This window comes from Monodelphis domestica, chromosome 2 (genome assembly GCF_027887165.1).
Source record: "Monodelphis domestica isolate mMonDom1 chromosome 2, mMonDom1.pri, whole genome shotgun sequence".
NCBI lineage: Eukaryota > Metazoa > Chordata > Mammalia > Didelphimorphia > Didelphidae > Monodelphis > Monodelphis domestica.
This window is the reverse complement of record NC_077228.1, coordinates 529,065,867-529,084,449: the sequence shown is the minus strand read 5'-3', so window position 1 is coordinate 529,084,449 and position 18,583 is coordinate 529,065,867. Positions and strand designations below refer to the sequence as shown.

The 18,583-nt window shown below is 47.6% G+C and overlaps 1 protein-coding gene across 3 annotated transcripts in view; it reads left to right on the top strand.

The window, feature by feature from the left end:
• Positions 1-18,583, top strand: part of VPS8 (VPS8 subunit of CORVET complex) — a 175,298-nt gene that overhangs the window by 30,874 nt on the left and 125,841 nt on the right. For all 3 annotated transcript variants that reach the window (XM_056819884.1, XM_056819883.1, XM_056819882.1), the window contains exons 8-16: positions 480-604; positions 1,445-1,531; positions 3,379-3,446; positions 6,284-6,437; positions 6,545-6,604; positions 8,278-8,385; positions 15,696-15,776; positions 16,963-17,133; positions 18,156-18,230. In XM_056819884.1, coding sequence (XP_056675862.1) covers positions 480-604; positions 1,445-1,531; positions 3,379-3,446; positions 6,284-6,437; positions 6,545-6,604; positions 8,278-8,385; positions 15,696-15,776; positions 16,963-17,133; positions 18,156-18,230 — 929 coding nt within the window. The remainder of the gene's footprint in view (positions 1-479; positions 605-1,444; positions 1,532-3,378; positions 3,447-6,283; positions 6,438-6,544; positions 6,605-8,277; positions 8,386-15,695; positions 15,777-16,962; positions 17,134-18,155; positions 18,231-18,583) is intronic.

Below are 18,583 nucleotides of genomic sequence, written 5' to 3'. Positions count from 1 at the left end.
GGTCTGGCCTTTGACCAGAGTGACAAATTCTCACTTAGTTAAGTCCAAATGAATGAGGCTTTGGGAGTGCCCAGAAAGAGACCCCAACTAACGGTGACCCAGAAATTAAATAGGGAAGGAGAAAGCTCGTTCCCCCAGGGCTCCCGTTGCTGGGTTGGAATAAGACTTTCCTGACAAGACCATGGCCAGACCTGGAGGTGATGCTCCTCCTCTGTGGGATCCGTGATGGCGCTCCCCCTGGTCACTGCTGGACCGAAGCGGGGCCTGACTCGGGAGCCCAGGGATGCTCAGGCCCGGGCCTCACTCCATTCCCTCCTCCACCTAACCTTGTCCTGTCCCTTTCCAGCCCAAGCGGCAGGCCCAGCTGCGGCGGTATATGGTGGGGGGAGGGACAGAGTACAGGGGGGCCTTGCCCCACCCCTAGCCAGCCTCCAGGCCTCTGTGACCGGGGACCTTCTCTTCTCTTGTCTGGTCCCCAGATCAGAATCAGGCCCTCCGCCTCTGCCTGGGCAACACCAGCGTCGGAGGCCAGTACGGGGCCATCTCTGCTCTCAGCATCAACCACGACTGCTCCAGGCTTCTCTGCGGCTTTGCCAAAGGGCAGGTAAGGTGGGCCGGGCGTACGAGGCAGGGCCGTGACTTACCCTGAGTGGGCCAGCCTGAGTGCCCAGGGCAGCCGTGCCCTTGAGCCAGCTAAGGCAGATAAGGCCTAAGCAACTTTCTCGGGGTCATTGGCTCATAAATGTCTGAGGCAGAATTTGAATTCAGATCTTCCTGACTCCGGGGCCAGCTCTCTGTCTCCTGAACCACCAGCTGCCTCTAACAAAGCACTTCTAGTCTGACAAAGTATTCATGAGGAAATGCTGCGTCTCGTGTTCCTTCGAGAAGCCGGGGTTTTAGCCCGGTCCGTGATCTTTTCGAAACATTTTAATGACGGTATGTCAGTATGACCGGGTTTCCTCATAATACTCTGTATGCCGTTTTATGCCTTCAAGAACGTGATTCTGCGACAAGGACGGGGTGGCCATCCCTAGGCTCCGCCAGCCTGCTACCAGAGAGCTCCGTGACCCCAAAAAGGGCAAAAGCCTTGTCCTTCCAGGTTCACCAAGCCTTTCTTCTTCGGGGCGGCGAGGGGCCCCGTGTCTGCGGGTGAGCAGCCCGGGGAGGCAGAGATGGGTAGTCCTGCCTGTGGTCACAGCTCACATTTGGGCCCGGGTCTCCCCGCCTTGAACTGCTGTGTTTTTCCACAATGGCGCACTCAGCGTAGCGGCCTGTGTTGTGAAGCCATATGGAATACATCATAATTTGTTTTCTTATTCTAAGATTTATTGAAAAAATAGAAATATGCAGGGATAAAAATGGTTTCATTTCTATAGAACACTCTGTAATTCAAGACCCCAATGAAAAGCAGATTTGTTTTTGAAAGCAGTGAATTGCCTTCCAGATGACCATGTGGGACTTGGCCAGCGGGAAGCTCTTGCGATCAATTACAGATGCCCACCCCCCCGGCACGGCGATCCTGCACATCAAGGTAACGGACGTGATCCCCACATCTGGCGCTGGTATCTGCCGGGGAGCTGCTCTCCCTCCCTCAGCCAGCTAGGAGCCCAGCGCGTGGAGGCGGGCCCTCCAGTGGAGATCAGCCCCTCGCCACCAGCCACGCCTGAAGGAGGCCTGGGAAACCTCACTCAGAGCCAGAGGCCTCTGCCCAGTGGGCTAAGCGTTCAAACGGAGTCTGTGACAGCCTCATCTCCCCCTCCCCGGGGGCCTCGGTGGTCCCTAAGAAGGGGGGGAAGCAGGGGAAGAGCCAGAGATTGACCAGGACCCCAGCTCTGTTGACCCAGGCCCACAGAGGAGCTCCCTGGCAGACTGCCTGACCAAAGCTCTCCAAGGCCAGGCTTGTCACCTAGACGCCAGAAAGCTTGGGGGAAATGAGAGGAGACAGGATGGGCAAGAAGAGCAGACAGAAGGGAGAAGCCTTAGCGGGGAGCCTCGCAGAGGTGTCTGGGCCAGGGAGCCACTGATGGTGCAAGAAGAAAGGAACCAGCAGGCGTGGGCGATCCGACACTTGGTCTAGGGAAACAGAGAGCCCTCTGCCCGCACTTCGAAGGCTTTGTTAGCTGAGTGTATGAAGCAGCCCCTGCCCCTGGCAGGCTCCAAAGGGGGCATGATTTGTGCTTTGGGTACTGGAGTGGATTCCATGACTTCAGGGTCTCTTCCAGCACTTGAGCTCTGGGACTCTGGGTATAGAGGCCAAACCGTGGAAGTCAGCGCCTGTACTGTAGTGGCCCCAACCACCCCCTGGGGCTGTGCAGAAGGCCCCATGACCTGGGGGAGCGGGAGGGGCCCCCATTGGCCACATCGGTACTCACGTGAATGCGTCCTGACCTATCAGATGCCTGAGTCGGGAAGTAGAAAGTGTGTTTTAAGAACATTTTCATCAAAAACTCCAAAGCATTTCTTTTTTTTTTAGACCCTCACCTTCCATCTTAGAATCAATACTGTGGATTGGTTCTAAGGTAGAAGAGTGGTCAGGGCTAGGCAATGGGGGTCAAGTGACTTGCCCAGGGTCACACAGCTGGAAAGTGTCTGAGGCCAGATTTGAACCCAGGACCTCCCATCTCTGGGCCTGACTCTCCATCCACTGAGCCTCCTAGTTGCCCCCTGCAAAGCATTTCTAAAAAAGGTGCAGGTTAGACTAGGTGACCTGAAGGATCCCTCCAACTCTGATTCTGGGAATTCTTTATTCAGATGGTCTGATGCTGGATAAAAAAGGTTACCTTATCTGTAGATATACTCATGTATTTAACATCACAAGATGCTGAGAATCACTTTTAGAGAAAGAAACTGTAGGGTACAGCTAGATGACTCTGAGGGTTGAGAGTCAGGCCTGTAGACAGGAGGCCCTGGGTTCAAATCTGGCCTCGGACATTTCCTAGCTGTGTGACCCTGGACAAGTCACTTAACCCCCACCCAGTCCTTACTGCTCTTCTGTCTTAGAACCAATACACAGTATTGATTGTAGGATGGAAGGTTCAAGAAAAAAGAAAAGAAAATCAAGAGAAACTGGATAGTCCTCCAAATAAAATGAAACTTGGTTTGTCCTTTGCTCTCTGCCTAAGCTGGCTCTTCCCAAACCTGGTTTTGGAGGTGTCAGGACTCAGGGTTTTCTCCAGAATGAGATTCTCCAGAGCACCTAGGCCCTTCTTCGCCACGTGCCTGAGCTTTCAGAGTAAGAACGATAGGCTGAAGGCCGTGTGGAACTCTCAGATTGATGCCATGATTTAGCAGGAGGTTCCTGGGTTGTTCTCACTGTGGTAATACCTGAATGATCCCATTGAGAAGTTGGCAGAAAAATGATGTTCCCCCTCTGTTCAGTTTACAGATGACCCAACTCTTGCCATTTGCAACGACAGCGGCGGTTCTGTGTTTGAGCTGACATTTAAGTAAGAGACGGGAACTGCATGACGAGATGAAATGAGAAGATTAACCGTGGCTTAACATTGTAGAAAGCCGAGATAAGACACAGGCCTGGAAAGCTCTTGGGATGGAAACAGGCCCAGGAGCCTCTTAGTGGATGAAATGCCAGCTCCAGCCCCATTCCCAGCTGGTTTTGGCCTTCCCGACCATGTAAACGTGCTCTCATGGTCTTTGAAACATCCTGGCCCCTTGCAGCTGTCTGTGAAATGGGCAGAATGAAACCCAGACACCAGGAGTCCATGAGGGAGGGATTTTCTTGGCTTACAGAGGCAGAGGGAAGTGCTGGGGCCCATGCTCCCCAGCTGTGTGCTTGGGGCAGCCACAGCACGGGTTACGATGCTTTTTCTAGAGTTCTGGTGTGTCAGGATTAGGGTCGTTAGTCTGAAGTTGGCAGAGGTCAACTAGGCCAGCCCTTTATTCCATAGGAGAGGGAGCAAGGCCCCCAAAAGGGAAGTGACTGGCCAGACGTATTCAGTGGCCAAGGTGGGATTCAAACTCGGGACCCCTGATTTCCAATCTAGTGACCTTACCCCCATCATTGTGCAGCAGATCTGAGTCTACAGTACATGTAAAGGAACTTGGAACTAAGAAAGAACCACCAATGCTTTGATGCTTATTAGAATAATTTTCTCACTCTTCCTTTTGTTATAATAGCTAGAAGATTTTTAAAAAATCATTTTCTGTCGATTAATCTTTGAATTTCAAAGCTTGACTTTTACTTGGAGTACATTTTTCAAGTCTTCTTAGAATGCCAAAGCTGGTAAGTTAGCACTCGCCAGCGTAGCCCCAGAGAAAGATGGGGCTCCTGTCACCACAGAGGAGTCAGAGCTGGTGGGCCACAGTTTGACTCGGCCCACTAACAAGAGCTCCCATTTACAGGACATGCTACAAGGCTTCCTTCCAAAGCTCTTTCCCAGCCATTTCTCATTTGAGCTACAATTCTTAAGAACACCATTTTGCAGATAAGATGCTGAGCCTCTGAGAGGCCACTAGTGAGTGAAGAAAGCAGAATCAGAACCCAGGAGTCCAGTTCTGCCTCACTGTCTGGCTGGGGTTGATGCAGCACATGCCTTTAACCCATGCCCAGGTGCCCCACCCAAGACATTGGGAAGGGGCAGTACCCAGTCTTAGTGAGGAGGCCTTGGCCTGAAGGAGGTACCGCCTGATTAGCTCTGTTACAAGAGGCAAAGGGAGATCCCTTGGGCTCCCTCCTCCTTGTTCTTGCCTCTCACCCACTTTGGTAAAGAGGAGAAGGAAGAGCAGGGAGACCAAAGCAAGGGTGGGCTAGTAACAAGGCAGTGATGTCCACCTCGGGCCTCCTGAGCACTTCAAGGGCCATGAAGTTCAGCAGCTTTGGTGTTTGTGGATACAGCTGTGGATCTGGGGAGTCAGGCCTGCTGTGAGCCTGGAGCCCGATGAGCTGCCATTTGGGCAGGAGCCAGGGCCCAGGCTGCCCCTTTAGCCATCCCAGGTTTTTTGTAGGCATTTGGAGTCTCCTTGCTGCCAGTGCCAAACCCTCCAAATAGGGTCAGAGACAATTCATTTTTGTCCTTGCTTGGCACACAGTAGGTGCTTCATAAAGGCTTTCTGATTGATCACTTGAAATTAGTGCCATTGACTCCATGCCTCTGATTTTCTCTGTTTGTCCTTAGCCTAAGCCCGGTTCTCCCATCACACTATATAAGCTTCTTAAGACCAAGAACTGCTTTTCTGCTTTTTGTGTCATTTATAGCAGCTGGTGCAGGGCTAGGGGTGCAATAATTGATTTAAAAAAATTTTGTTTTTGAAAATTTTACTTAGTCAATTTAGAACATTTTTCCTGGTTACAAGAATCATATTCTTTCCCACCTCTTCTCATAGCTGATGCACAATTCCACTGGGTTTTACATGTGTCCTTGATCAGAACCTATTTCCATGTTGTTGATGTGTGCACTAGGGAGATTATTTAGTCTCCATACCCAACCTTATTTCCATCGACCCATGTAATGAAGCAGTTGTTTTTCTTCTGTGTTTCTACTCCCACAGTTCTTCCTCTGGATGGATATGGATAGCATCTTTCTCATAAATCCCTCCAAATTGTCCTGTGTCATTGCATTGTTACTACTAGAGAAGTCCATTACATTTGATTGTGCCACAGTGTATCTCTCTGTGTACAGTGTTCTCCTGGTTCTGCCCCTCTCGCTCTGCATCACTTCCTGGAGGTCATTCCAGTTCACATGGAATCCCTCCAGTTCATTATTCCTTTGAGCACAATAGTATTCCATCACCAACATATACCACAATTTGTTCAGCCATTCCTCAACTGATGGGCATCCCCTCGTTTTCCAGTTTTTTGCTACCACAGAGCGCAGCTATGAATATTCTTGTACAAGTCTTTTTCCTTATTATCTCTTTGGGGTACAAACCCAGCAGTGCTATGACTGGATCAAAGGGAAGACAGTCTTTTATCACCCTTTGGGCATAGTTCCAAATTGCCCTCCAGAATGGTTGGATCAATTCACAACTCCACCAGCAATGCATTAATGTCCCTACTTTGCCACATCCCCTCCAGCATTCATTACTTTCCTTTGCTCTCATGTTAGCCAATCTACTAGGTGTGAGGTGATACCTCAGAGTTGTTTTGATTTGCATTTCTCTGATTATAAGAGATATAGAGCACTTTCATGTGCTTATTCATAGTTTTGATTTCTTTATCTGAAATTTGCCTATTCATGTCCCTTGCCCGTTTATTGATTTTTTAAAAAAGAGATTAAAAACCACTTTTTGATGTGTTCCTTCTGCATTCTTCCTTGATGCTTTCCAGGCGAGTGATGGGAGTGAGAACCTGTGAATCCCGGTGTCTGTTCAGTGGGTCCAAGGGGGAAGTTTGCTGTATTGAGCCCCTGCATTCCAAGGCTGAGCTGAAGGATCACCCCATCACCCAGTTTTCCTTGCTGGCCATGGCGTCTTTGACTAAAGTAGGTCTTAGGAACAAGAGGAGTGGCGTGCAGAGTTAAGAACAGGACTGAAGAGGGTTATCTCTAGGAAACTCATGCGTCTATTTCTTTTGTTTTTTTCTGCAAAGATATTGGTCATTGGACTGAAGCCATCTTTAAAAGTGTGGATGACTTTTCCCTACGGACGGGTAAGTAGGAAGTCATTTTCTTGTTGGCAGCCAGGGAGAGAATGTGGAGGATGTTGGCAACGTGACTTGTGGTGAATGGCTTGACCTGTCAGTGTTGATAAAGCCTCTGGAGAGGGGGCAGCTGGGTGGCTCAATGGATTGAGAGCCAGATCCAAAAGACGGAAGATCCTGGGTTCAAATCTGGCCTGAGACACTTCCTAGCTGTGTGACCCTGAACAAGTCACTTAACCCCCATTGCCTAGCCCTGACTACTCTTCTGCCCTAGAACTAATACACAGTACTGATTCTAAGACAGAAGACAAAGATTATTCTTTTAAATGGACACAAGGTGGGCTGCTAGGTAACTAAGGGGCATGAGAGCCAGGCCTGGAGATGGGAGATCACTTAACCCCCTTGCCCCATTGTCCTTACCTCTCTTCTGTCTTGGAACTGATACACAGTATTGATTCTAAGATGGAAGGTAAGAGTTAAAAAAAATTAAAATAAAAGCTCTAGAGAATGACAGCAGGGACCTCAGGGAGGCCTGAACACTGACTGGAGCCCTGGCTGTGATGCCATACCTTGTATTCTGGGACATGCTGGCAGAAGGGACCCTTTCCCAGTGGGGGTTTCTCGAGCTCTGATGTGGGGGTGCTGATGCTTGCATCTCCCTTGGTGATGACAGAGTCCGAGCTTCTCTAGTGAAAGCTTCGGAGCTGCTGAGGACAGAACTGACCCTGGGATGTCCCATCCTCAGAAACCTCGTCCCCCGCTGGGCTGGAGACATTTGTCCCTTAGAATAGGGTGTCAGGAGTATGGAGGGATGAACATCTAGAGAGAGGGCAAGATGGAGGGGTTTCCTTCCCTCCTGACAAGGAAGCTGGGGCTGAATAAAGAGACCACTACGGCAGCTAGATAATACAGTGCAGAGAGTGCTAGCCCTGGAGATGGGAGGTCCTGAGTTCAAATCTAGCCTCAGATGCTTCTTAGCTGGGTGACTCTGGGCAAGTTGCTTAACTCCAGTTGCCTGGCCTTTGCCATTCTTTGGTCTTAGACTTGATACTAAGAAGGTAAAGGGTTTGTTGTTTTTTGCTTTTTTTTTAAAGAGCACTGAATTTCCAGGCAGAAGTCTTGAGTTTGAGTCCCTGCTCAGCCCCTTCCTGGTTGGGTCACACTGACCAAGTCACTTAATCCTGTGTGATCTTAAAGCCTCTTTGCCTGTAGAATGAGGATTATACTAGTAGCCCGTCTTGCCTTCCTCCCGTGGTTGTTTCAAACTAAAATGGGATGTTATATGGAGTCCATCTATGTACATGTGTATTCTAGGGTCATGGATGTATATAGACATGTATATATGCATGCACAGAGGCACACTTCATGTGTGTGCATGCATTGTGCAGATATGTGTGTTCATGCATAGTTTGCACAGACATATGGACCATCCATCCTGCCATCCATTGAAAATGCCACAGTGCTACCCAAATGGGATGGCAACATGTTGCCATGGAAACTGATTGTAAGCTGGGAACTCTCCCCCTCCCAGGCAGGGGGCAGGCACTGCCCAGCCTCCCGGGGCCTTTCTTAGCTCTCCCTCCATCCATGGTCCTGAGAAAATCATCCATGTGGATTGCACTGGGGACGCCTGCCTTGTGTTCTCACTTCACAGAATTGATTTTCATGTCCTTCTGGCTTAGATGGATCCCTCCAGCGTCCCACTGCTGGCCTGGCATTTTGTGGCAGCCAACAATTACGTGAACCCCACACTGGCCTTTTGCAGAGGAGATGTCGTTCACTTTCTGCTGGTAAGCCATGGTGGGATGGCGTGTCTGCTGGCCTGGAGATGCCATTTTCCTGACTGCTCCCTAACTCACTGGGTTTTTAATAGCCTATCTGTGAAGCAAACACCATTGGGATGGGGTCTGGTTTCTGCATCTTACTATGCACTTACTGTTGGGTGGCTTCATTGTCCCCCGATAATGGCTTTGCCCCTTCCTTCCAGGGTCCCCCCGAGCACGTCACTCTAGGTCTGCGGGCCTTCGTTTCCTCCTTTGTAAAAGTGAGGGCTTTGGCCTAGACAGCCTCTGAGGTGACTTCCAGCTCTCTCTGACCCTGTGCTCCTGCAGGGTGAGAAGGGGGTATAAACATCCTTGTAGACTGTCTACGCCTTTCATCTGTTTGTTGTCCTCCTTGCTCTTTCATCCTCGGTGGCTTGTTGGTTCTCTCACCACTTTCTTTCAGCGCGTTCTTCCTTCTTCCACCTCCTGTTGCTTGAGGGTTACTGCGGCTTGCCACTCTCCTCCATCCTTCTCAGGGAGATTTGCAAACAAGATGGTATTTTAGACCACAATTGCCCTTGGCTGCCCATAGCTCTCTGGTTGGAGAAGTCAAGTGTTGGCTGCTCAGGATGGTTCTGCATTATGGCCATTGGTTCACATTTATTAAAGTCAGTATGAAATTATTAGAATTAATGCCTTTCCTCCCCTCCATCCATCTCCCATTATCCCACATCAGTAACTTGTTTTAATGGGTCATGTGGGAATTGTTTTAATTGCCTGTCATATCATTTTCTTCTGCTTATTCCTGCTGCTTTGTATTACTTTTTATCTTTGTTCTAAAAAATGAGGAGAGAGTGTTGCTTAGTGGGTAGGGAGCCCACCTTGAGGCCTGCACAATCTGAGTTCCCTTCCGGCCTCTGCCCCTTATGTGCTGTGTGACCTTAACTCTGCAGTGGTCCAGAGAGAACCTGTGCCTTTCTGCATGAGAGAAGGAAGCTTCCTCACCTAGAAGTTCCCCAGAGTTGCAGCCCTGACCTTACCCTTTTTTCCATCTGTATATCACTAATCTTAGTGGTCACAGATGGAAGCGCCCAGAGTAATTGCCACATCACTAATGAGACTCACCATGTCTAGCACTTTGGGATTATTTTCTGTGTTTGGTTTATTTGTGCTGCCAGCACTTGGCACAGTGCCTGGCACAGGTAGGTGCTCAGTAAATGTTTATTGACTATTTTTATCAAGGAAGCACTGATGGTGTTCAGGTGTAAGGCTTCCCCTGAGCAATCTACCCCAGTCTTTGGCCTCTTCCTCCTTACTCCTGAACCATACTTTCTAGCCAGGTTTTCACCATCCTCACCTTTGCGTTGACATCACCAGATGTCACTGTAGACTCTACCTGGGAAGGTCCTCCTTTGTTCTTCATAGGATGCTCACTATTTCATCCTCTGCAGCTGATGCTTCCATGCTTCCATGATGGTCTTTTCTGAATGTACTTGTCATCAGCACCAAGAGACAAGTGAACAAAAGGGATCGTCCTTAGGGCACCCAGTGAAAGCCATTCTGCCACCCTTCATTTGCCCTTCAGGAGACCCTGGGAGTCCTCTTCCCATTAGGTGCAGCTTCCTTCTCACCTCCTTTTTTAATGACCAGAGCGTTTCTCCATAATCTTTCTTCTGTGGGCATTAGATAAAGCTCTCACATGTAAGACCACCAACAACTACATTCAGATTTATAGAGGGGATGAAAACTGGGATTCTTGCTACACTGGCTCTTTTTTTGACTGCTCTGACATTGTTTTTGCACAAGACTGGAGGTCCTTTTGTAGTTTTTTGGAGTCACGAATGTCCCAGACTAAAGAACTCATTGCCAAATACTGTGCCTACTGGGTGAGCCTCTTTGTCCTTGGTGAGACCAGTCTTTGGAAGCAGACTCAGTTGGGACCATTTTCAAAGCCCATGTAGCATAGTAGCTTCTATAGAGCTTGTGTATCGCTGGCCGAGCCTCCAGGAACCCACATGATGGGGCCCTGTGCTAAGCCCTATAGGGTTTTAACATTTGTGCTGTAACACTCCAGGCCTACACATGGCACTGAGAAAATCAAAGACCAGCAGAAAGCAGCAAGGGTTAGCTTATCTCTATGAAGGAGGGAGCTGTGCTGAACGTGGCAACATTTGAAGGGCATTGGGGATAAGTCCCCAAGGAATCTAAAAGTGGGAACAATACCAAAGGCACAGAGTTATTACCAGAGGGTGGCGGCCATCCATTAATGATAACCCAGAGGTCTACTTTTCCATCTCTAAAAATGTTGATAAAAATCATCTTCCCATTGATCAAGGGCATCTTTGATGGACTACTAGAAGGGAAGAGCTTTGAAAGTCTTCACAAGTGGTATTCTTCATTGGGCCTCATCTATATTGTTGTCACACAGTTGAAAGGATGAAGTAAAGAATGTGAGACCCTGCTATTATTGACTGCACCCTCTAAGGGCTTTCGCCAACATGGAGTCTCCTACCCGTGTCAAAATTATATGGCATTATCTGACCTCAGACATTCCTAGATAGGGTCCCTTGAACCCCATTGATGTCTGCCCTAGAACCAATATATAGTATGGATTCTAAGACAGAAGGCAGCCGTTTAAAAAAATGATGTGGGATTCCCCAAACAGTGTAACAGAGAAAACCTTTTGCAGCTCTGCTCATTAATATCATGAGGGGCATAAACCAGGGATGTTCCCTCACCACTGCCATAGAGGAAATCCAGCTCAGAGTCTGTGTCACCGAGGGATTCTTTGGGGATGGTGAGGGTCCTTCAGAAGCTTCTGTTTGTGGATGACACCGAGTTGTTTACATCAATCCCCATAGCATTACAGAAGCTCCGCGAGGAGATTCATAATCACTCTAAAGAGAATGACCAAACTAGCCATACAGGAAAAGCTAAGTGGGCGAAGGAAGACCGGTTAGATAAGCAACCAGCGGAGGTCATCCATCCAGGTCTGTGTCTTGGACAAACATTAAAAATGAACAGTGAATTGGATGGACTGCCTTTGAGAAGTGCAGCGTTCTCCCTGAAGCAGAGGCTTATCTTATTTCTACTGGTAATCTTCCATATGGCTCCAAGACACCAGATACTCCAGGCTCCCATAATCCAAGCGGAGGGTCTCCCAAAGGGCAACGGCAAGGTGCATGGTGGGAGTTAGCAGGCTCCCACACACCAAATAAAGGAATTCGATGGAAGCAGCCTGAAGGAGGGTAAAACTAGGTGAGCGAAGGAGGATGGGCCAGTCACATGGCAAAAGCGAAGAACAACAAAGGCCCAGCACCATGCACAATTGATGCTCTCAGATCAGGCAGAATCTCCCAGGGGTGGCCAGGATGGCCTGGCATGGACAGGGACGTGGGCTGCATTGTTGGAGTGAGATCCTTCTCATGGAGATCACACAACCATTGGAAGAGTTGAGTGTTGGCAGCTTTTAATGGTTGGAGAGGCAAGCATGTTCCTCTTTCATCTCCTTGCCAATGAGGGAGATGGCGATTTTCAGCCTTTTGTCCCTCTGTCTACTGAAGAACAGATGTCTTTGTATACATACGCATGCAGAGGTGTTTATATAAGCACATTTGTGTTTGGAGCATGTGTGTGCGCATGTGGCACGCACATGTCCTCCCAGACGGATGAGTAAGTGAGAAGAGGTAACTCGAATTTAGCCTGAGCAGCCAGCCCAGAGGGGAGATGTCTGCACCCCACTAGCCCCTCTTGCAAGGCTTAGAGAGTGAGAAATGCTCCCTTTTCATCACCCCTAGGACAACCCTTACTCTAATCGCCTTGTCGTGGTGGGGAATCTAAGGGAAGGGCAGAACCTGGAATAGGAGGTCGTAGGCTGAGGCTCAGGAGGACAAGGGGGCCTTAGCCAAGTGTGGGCACTTGGAGGAGTCCAGAGGCTTATCTAAGGAAGATGTGACTTAAATAATAACATCCACTAGAAGCAGTTAATCCAATATATGTCAAATATTTTGTAGTCAATAGGATGAAGAACAGAGGGCGTAAAAGTAATGAAGAGCCCTGATCTTAGAGATGCTAGAGTATGGCTGGGCAGGATGAGAGCAGATCACTGTGGGTCAGAGAACTAAGAGATTAATGGAGGGATGGACAGAGGGATGGGCCAACATGTGGAGGTCAAGAAATGATGAGCCACGCACATGGCCCAGTCATTTCAAATCAGGAAACGGTTGGAAATCTTAAGTTCATCTATATTGTGCGGGAGGAGTGAAGAGGAATTTAGCTGTGACTCAGAACAGCCCCAGCAGTTTCTTGGCTGACAACCCACTACCAAGTTTGTCTTGCTGCAAAAATGGTGAGAGGAATCGTGTTCACCCATGTGCTCTGGTTTCTTTAAGTCAGAGTGGTGATTTTGTTGGGCTGCAGAAAGCCTGCTTTTGGCATCCTTTCTAAAGATATTTGCAAAAGCCAAAAAAGGGTTGTGCTTTCCAGTTCTAGGTTAAATCCATTGATACTTTTTATTTTGACAGAGCAGATACTTCCCAACAACACCTCTCCTTTCTCCCTCCATCCCCCATGTATGCACCCCCTGAGAAGAGTGAGTTTCTCATTTGCCAAGGAGTGGGGGAGGGATACTTTCTTTAACAGCTTAGACAGTTTGGGAGTAATGTGACCGTTGTATTCTGCTGGAGTTTTGGGGTGTTTTTGTATGTATTGTTCTTCTGCCATTGTTTTCTGCCCTGTATGTCACTTCATACAACTCTGCCCACGTTTCTCTTCATTCTTTAGCTTTCTTTTTTCTCAGGGCACAGTAATATTCCATTATATTCATATCCCAGAATTTGTTCAGCCATTTTCCCATCATCGGGCACACCTTGCTTAGGGTAATACCTGTTACATAGTAATTGCTAACAGGAAAAAACTTGTTAATTGATTAACGTAAACAGCTTAACAACGTTTCTTGCATAATTCCATATTGTTTTCCAGAAAGACTGAACCAATTCACAGTTCTGCCAGCAATGAATTAATGTACCCATCTTTTCACAGTTCCGCCTCACTTTGGAGCTTTTGAAGCTCCCAGGGTAATAGTGGGCAGCCTTGCTTTCCCCTGACAAGATTGAGAAAGTATTTTTCCATTATAGATAGCACTGACTCTTGGGTTTAGGTAGATACTTTAATTATATGAAGGAAAGATCCTTTTATTTCCATGCTTTTTTTTTTGCTTCTTTTAACAAGTGCTGTATTTTGCTGAAACTTCTATATAAAGTATTTCATCATTTTGCCTTTAAATATTTAATATGACTAATCATATTTATAGTTTTTCTCATTTCAAACCACCCTTGTGTTCCCAGTAGACTGATGACGGTGAACATTTCTTTGGTTATTAGTAGTCTGCTAATATTTTGAAGGAAGCTTCCTGGTACAATGGGAAGAGGACAAGATTTAGAATGGGATGAACTGGGTTCAAATGCTCTCTCTGACACCTCTGTCCACAGAGGTGGCATAACTCTTCTGGGCCTTAATGACCTCATCTGGAAGTTTGATGGCCTCTACAGCCCCTTCCAGCTTGAAATCTCTGATGCTATTATTTTTTAACATTCAGTAGCCAATTAGAAAGCACCTGCTATCTCAGTCACTCTCCAGGTATTTGTTAAGTACCTACTATGTGTCAGGCACTGTACTGGGTGCTGAGGATAGAAGTATAAAAAGAATGCAACCATCCCACTTTACAAGGAGATTGCAGTCTAATGAGAGAGACAAGTACATATGTAAATATAGAAAGTGAATGAATGCAAATCTGTAGGGAGTGGTTTTAAATGCAGTTTGGGAGAGAAAGCACCAGTAGTTGGGGGTATCAGGAAAGGCCTTAGTTCTTGAAGAAGATGGTCCTTGTACTATATCTTAAATAAAGTGAAGGACTTTTTGAGGCAGAGATAAGGAACAAGTGCATGCCAGGCCTCGGGGACAGGTAGCAAAGTCACCAAGGCTAGAGATGGAGTGTCTACCATGTGAAGAACAGAACAGAAGTCCAAGAAGCTGGTTGGCACTTTGTGGGAGGGGGAGAGGTATCCGGTGAAGTTAGAAAGGTCATTGAGGCCAGGTTGGGTAGGGCTTTAGAAGCTAAGCAGAAGAGTTTGTATTTTAGCCTAAAGGAAATAGGAAGCCACTAGGTCAGATCTGAGCTTTCTGGAAGTTCTTCTCACAATTGTGTATAGGCTGGTCCAGAAGTGGGCAGACTAGAGGCAGGAAGACCAGTGAGGAAGTTTTGAAATATTCTAGGTGAAATGTAATGAGTGTTTGAACCAAGATGGGATCTGTGTGAGTGGAAAGAAGGGGTCAGATGTGAGAGATGTCACTAAAGTGAAGTCATGAGATTTGATAACTCATTGGCCCTTGGGAAGAGGGAAGGGGAGTGAGAGGATCAAGATAATGGTGATGTTCTAAACTTGAGAGACTGATCCCTTCAACAGAAGTGGGGATGTTTGGCAGAGTTTAGGGAAAGAGAATGAGTTCCACTTTGGACACATTGTTTTTAGACATCTATATGAATCGTCAGATGTCCAATAGGCAGTTGATAAGGTGGGACTGAAACTCAAGGGTGTAAAAATAGACTCGAACTCTGGACTTCAATCCCCACAAGCCCTTGCTCCACTTCCCCAAAATGCTTTGTAATCTCACAGAATTCTGAGGTGGGCGAGATCGAGAAGGGATTTAAGCTGATTGCAAAGGCTTTTGTGGGGCTTTTGGACTTCCGTTTTGGGGCAGACGTGGCTCTTTCCATAATGTAGGTGAGGTCTTGTCTAGGCCTCTCTGGCCTAGGCACGTTTTTCTTATTCTGTATTTTCTTTAATCCTTAACCTTTAATAAACCTCTAAAAAATATAATACTCCTTGCAGAGAGAAACTAATTTCTACCTGCCTCAGTTTCTTCAGTCTCCCCCAAATTTTAATCTTTACAAGGGAGAGCTTGTCAATGTGGAATCATCCATAAAGAGACAACAGTATCTGTGTTAGGCCCTGGAGAAGCAAAGACAGAGATGAAGAAAATGAAAAAAGATTCTTTGAGACAGCATTGTACCCCACCAACAGCCCTTTTTGCCTTTGTGGGGGCTTTCTGGCTGCCCCAGCCCCCCCCCCCACACACACACCTTTTGGTGGGGCCTGGGCCCAGGGAGACTCCAAAGAGACCTGGAAAATGTGGCCCTTGTGCTTGGGCATGGTTTGGGGGTCAGGTTTGAGCTGTTCTGTTCTTTTCTATCACAAATATATCATCTTTTCCATTTCACCCTTTATATATGAAACTGCTGCCGTTCTAAGACTATGGTACCTTTGCTTTGTCCTCAGGTTAAAAGAGACGAATCAGGAGCCATACATGTCACGAAACAAAAGCATCTGCACCTGTACTATGACCTCATCAACTTCACCGTGAGTACTCGTCATGGGGAGGGGGGGGGGCTTACAACAGCTGCCTTGGGGCACACTTCCATGGACATGCCCAGTAGCTACCTCCTCTTTGAGGTTCGCATTGATAAGAACCCAGTTCACTACTCTGAGGTCCACAAGACCAAAGGCAGACTTGAGGTAAGAAGACTTCAGTGGAACCTCTTCTGGGCTCTTCTACTCTTCCCAGACTTCTTTCTGCTCCTGAACTTGACCTAAAGGCTGATGCTGGATCAAGTCTAGGCCCTGGTCATGGAGATAGGAAGAACAGGCTCCGTCTGCCGAGTGAACTGGTACTTTGGCAGCTTTGTGGCATGGACTTGGGAAGACCCAAGTTCAGATTCAGCCTCAGATGCTTCCTGGCTGACCCTTAGTCAGTAAACATTTATGAAGCACCTATTTTGTGCTAGACACTGTGCTAAGTGCTTCAAGGAGCTTACAGTCTAGTGGGGAAAGAAAAAGTAAAAAAAGAAGCTATGGGGGGGAGGGAGGGGGCAAGGGAGACGGGAAGAAGGTCCTAAGAAGGGGTGGGAAAAAACAGTCAAAGTAGGGCATCCAGGTGAGAAATGAGGAGATGTCTGAGCTGAGCTCACTCCTTAAATGGAGTTTGGAGGTCACAACTCCCATTTTGTGGCATGGAAATGCCCCAGAGGTAAACTGAGGTACATTCTCTGAGCAAGATCAGTTTATTGGCAGTGATATATATATATAATGATTATTTTTTTAAACCCTTACTTTCCATCTTAGAATTGATATTAGTTCTAAGGCGAAAGAGCAGTAAAGGCTAGACAATGGGAGTTAAGTGACTTGTCCACAGTCATGTAGCTAGGAAGTGTCTGAGGTCAGATTTGAACCTAGGACCTCTCGTCTCTGGGCCTGGCTCTCAATCCACTGAACCACCTAGTTGCCCCTGCTGATAGTGTTTCCTTAACTTGGTGTCTCAAACTTGAATTCTATTCTTGCCCTCATTGCTTGCGCACTCTCCACAAACAAAAAAGAAAAAAAGTTGTTATTTGCATTGTTTTTCTTTTCTTAAGACATATGACCATTGCTCCTCTAAGGCTATTATTATGGGATGGTTGCCATAGCAGAGAGCATCCCTGGCCTCCTCCTGGTAGCCAAGCCATTCCCTTTTGACAGCTTCTTTGGTCTCTGTGTACTTGGGTCGCAGTGGATCAATTCCCGGACAATCGTGCTGCTGGACAGTGTGGAGAAGCTACACGTGATCGATCGGCTGACGCAGGAAGAGCTTGAGACTGTGGAAATTTCCGAGGTGCAGCTGGTCTACAATAGCAGCCACTTCAAGTCCCTGGCCACAGGGGGCAATGTCAGCCAGGCCCTGGTACGTGGGGGAAGATGCGGCCACTCCTTTCCTTGGTCCCTCTGCAGCATCGTGGCTGTGCTTCAGCCAGCTCAGCTCCCCAGAGACACCCGAAAACTGGAGCCCCTGATCTCTAGCACATGACCCCCCTGCCACATTGAATCTTTTTTTTTTAACCTTTGCCTTCCATCTTAGAATCTGTATTGTGTATTAGTTCCAAGGCAGAAGAAATGGTAAGGGCTGGGGGATGAGAGTCAAGTGATTTGTCCAGGGTCACCTAACTAGAAAGTGTCTGAAGCTAGATTTGATGCCATGTTGATTCTTGACACCATCTCTTGTCTCCCAAACTAAGACTGTGATTTCATGACCTTCCACTAGGGCTTGGGGGTAAGGTTCCTTATAATCAATAATTGATTTGGGAGGCCAATAATGATAAGCAGATAGAATCAGTATCTGTTCCATGACCTTTAGGCCCTCCCCTTCCACTACCCCAAAGTTTTGCATATTTTTAAAAAGTGACCATGTTCCCCAGTCTCTAAAAAAGAACAGATGAAGGAAGGGTGCTGAACCTGCAATGAGAATCCCAGTCAGTCGTAACGCCTGGCCATCCTGCACTGGGGTAGTCTCCTAACAAGTGGTGATCACTGGAAGTCACCTGGGTCATCGTCTGGTCCCCTTCACCCTTTATTTCTTCCTGTGAGGTGGCCGGAGGGTTCCGCAGTTCACATGTGACTTTTGTAAGCAACAGGTTGGGTTTTGTTGGCTAAATTGGCTAAAAGGAAAAATCTCCCGGTTCAGTGATGGAATGCCTGCCAGGATTTCCCTTTCAGCTGTGGCACTGGGATGCTCCCCAGATTCCTCTTGTCCCTACGCCAAACAGATGAGGGCACAGTATCTGTGGGGATACAGAGAGGACCGCTCCTGCAAGCATACTGGTTTTCTAGCAAGTCTCTTTAACATGGCATCTATATTCCTCACATTCTTCCAAACTAAGGAAGACTATGGGGCGTTTCTCCTAAGGGATGGGGTTTTCCTTTTCATAGGCTCTGGTTGGAGAGAAAGCCTGTTATCAGTCCATCAGCAGTTATGGCGGTCAGATCTTTTATTTAGGGACAAAGGTAAGCTGTGTGTGTCTGTGTGTCTGTGTCTATGTGTGAGACAAACAAACAGAAAGAGAGAGGGACGAGGTGGGAGGGAGAGAGAGAGATTGAGGAAAGGGTTGGTGATGGCCAGGTTACAGAAAGTATTGATTGTGGAATATGGGTTGTAGGGAGCCTCTAAGACTAAGGGTTAGAGTTAGGGTTCCAACCTAGTGCTCCCTAGTCATTGCCGGGCTGTCTTGAACCCTTGTCCAGGGAATCTTTTTCCCCTTGTCCCTGCTCAGACCCTTAAACCATTAGCCTTCGGGTGCTTAATCTAGCCTAAATCTTACTGGGAAGGAGGTCCAGGGTTCCCAGGAAAACTCCCTGAG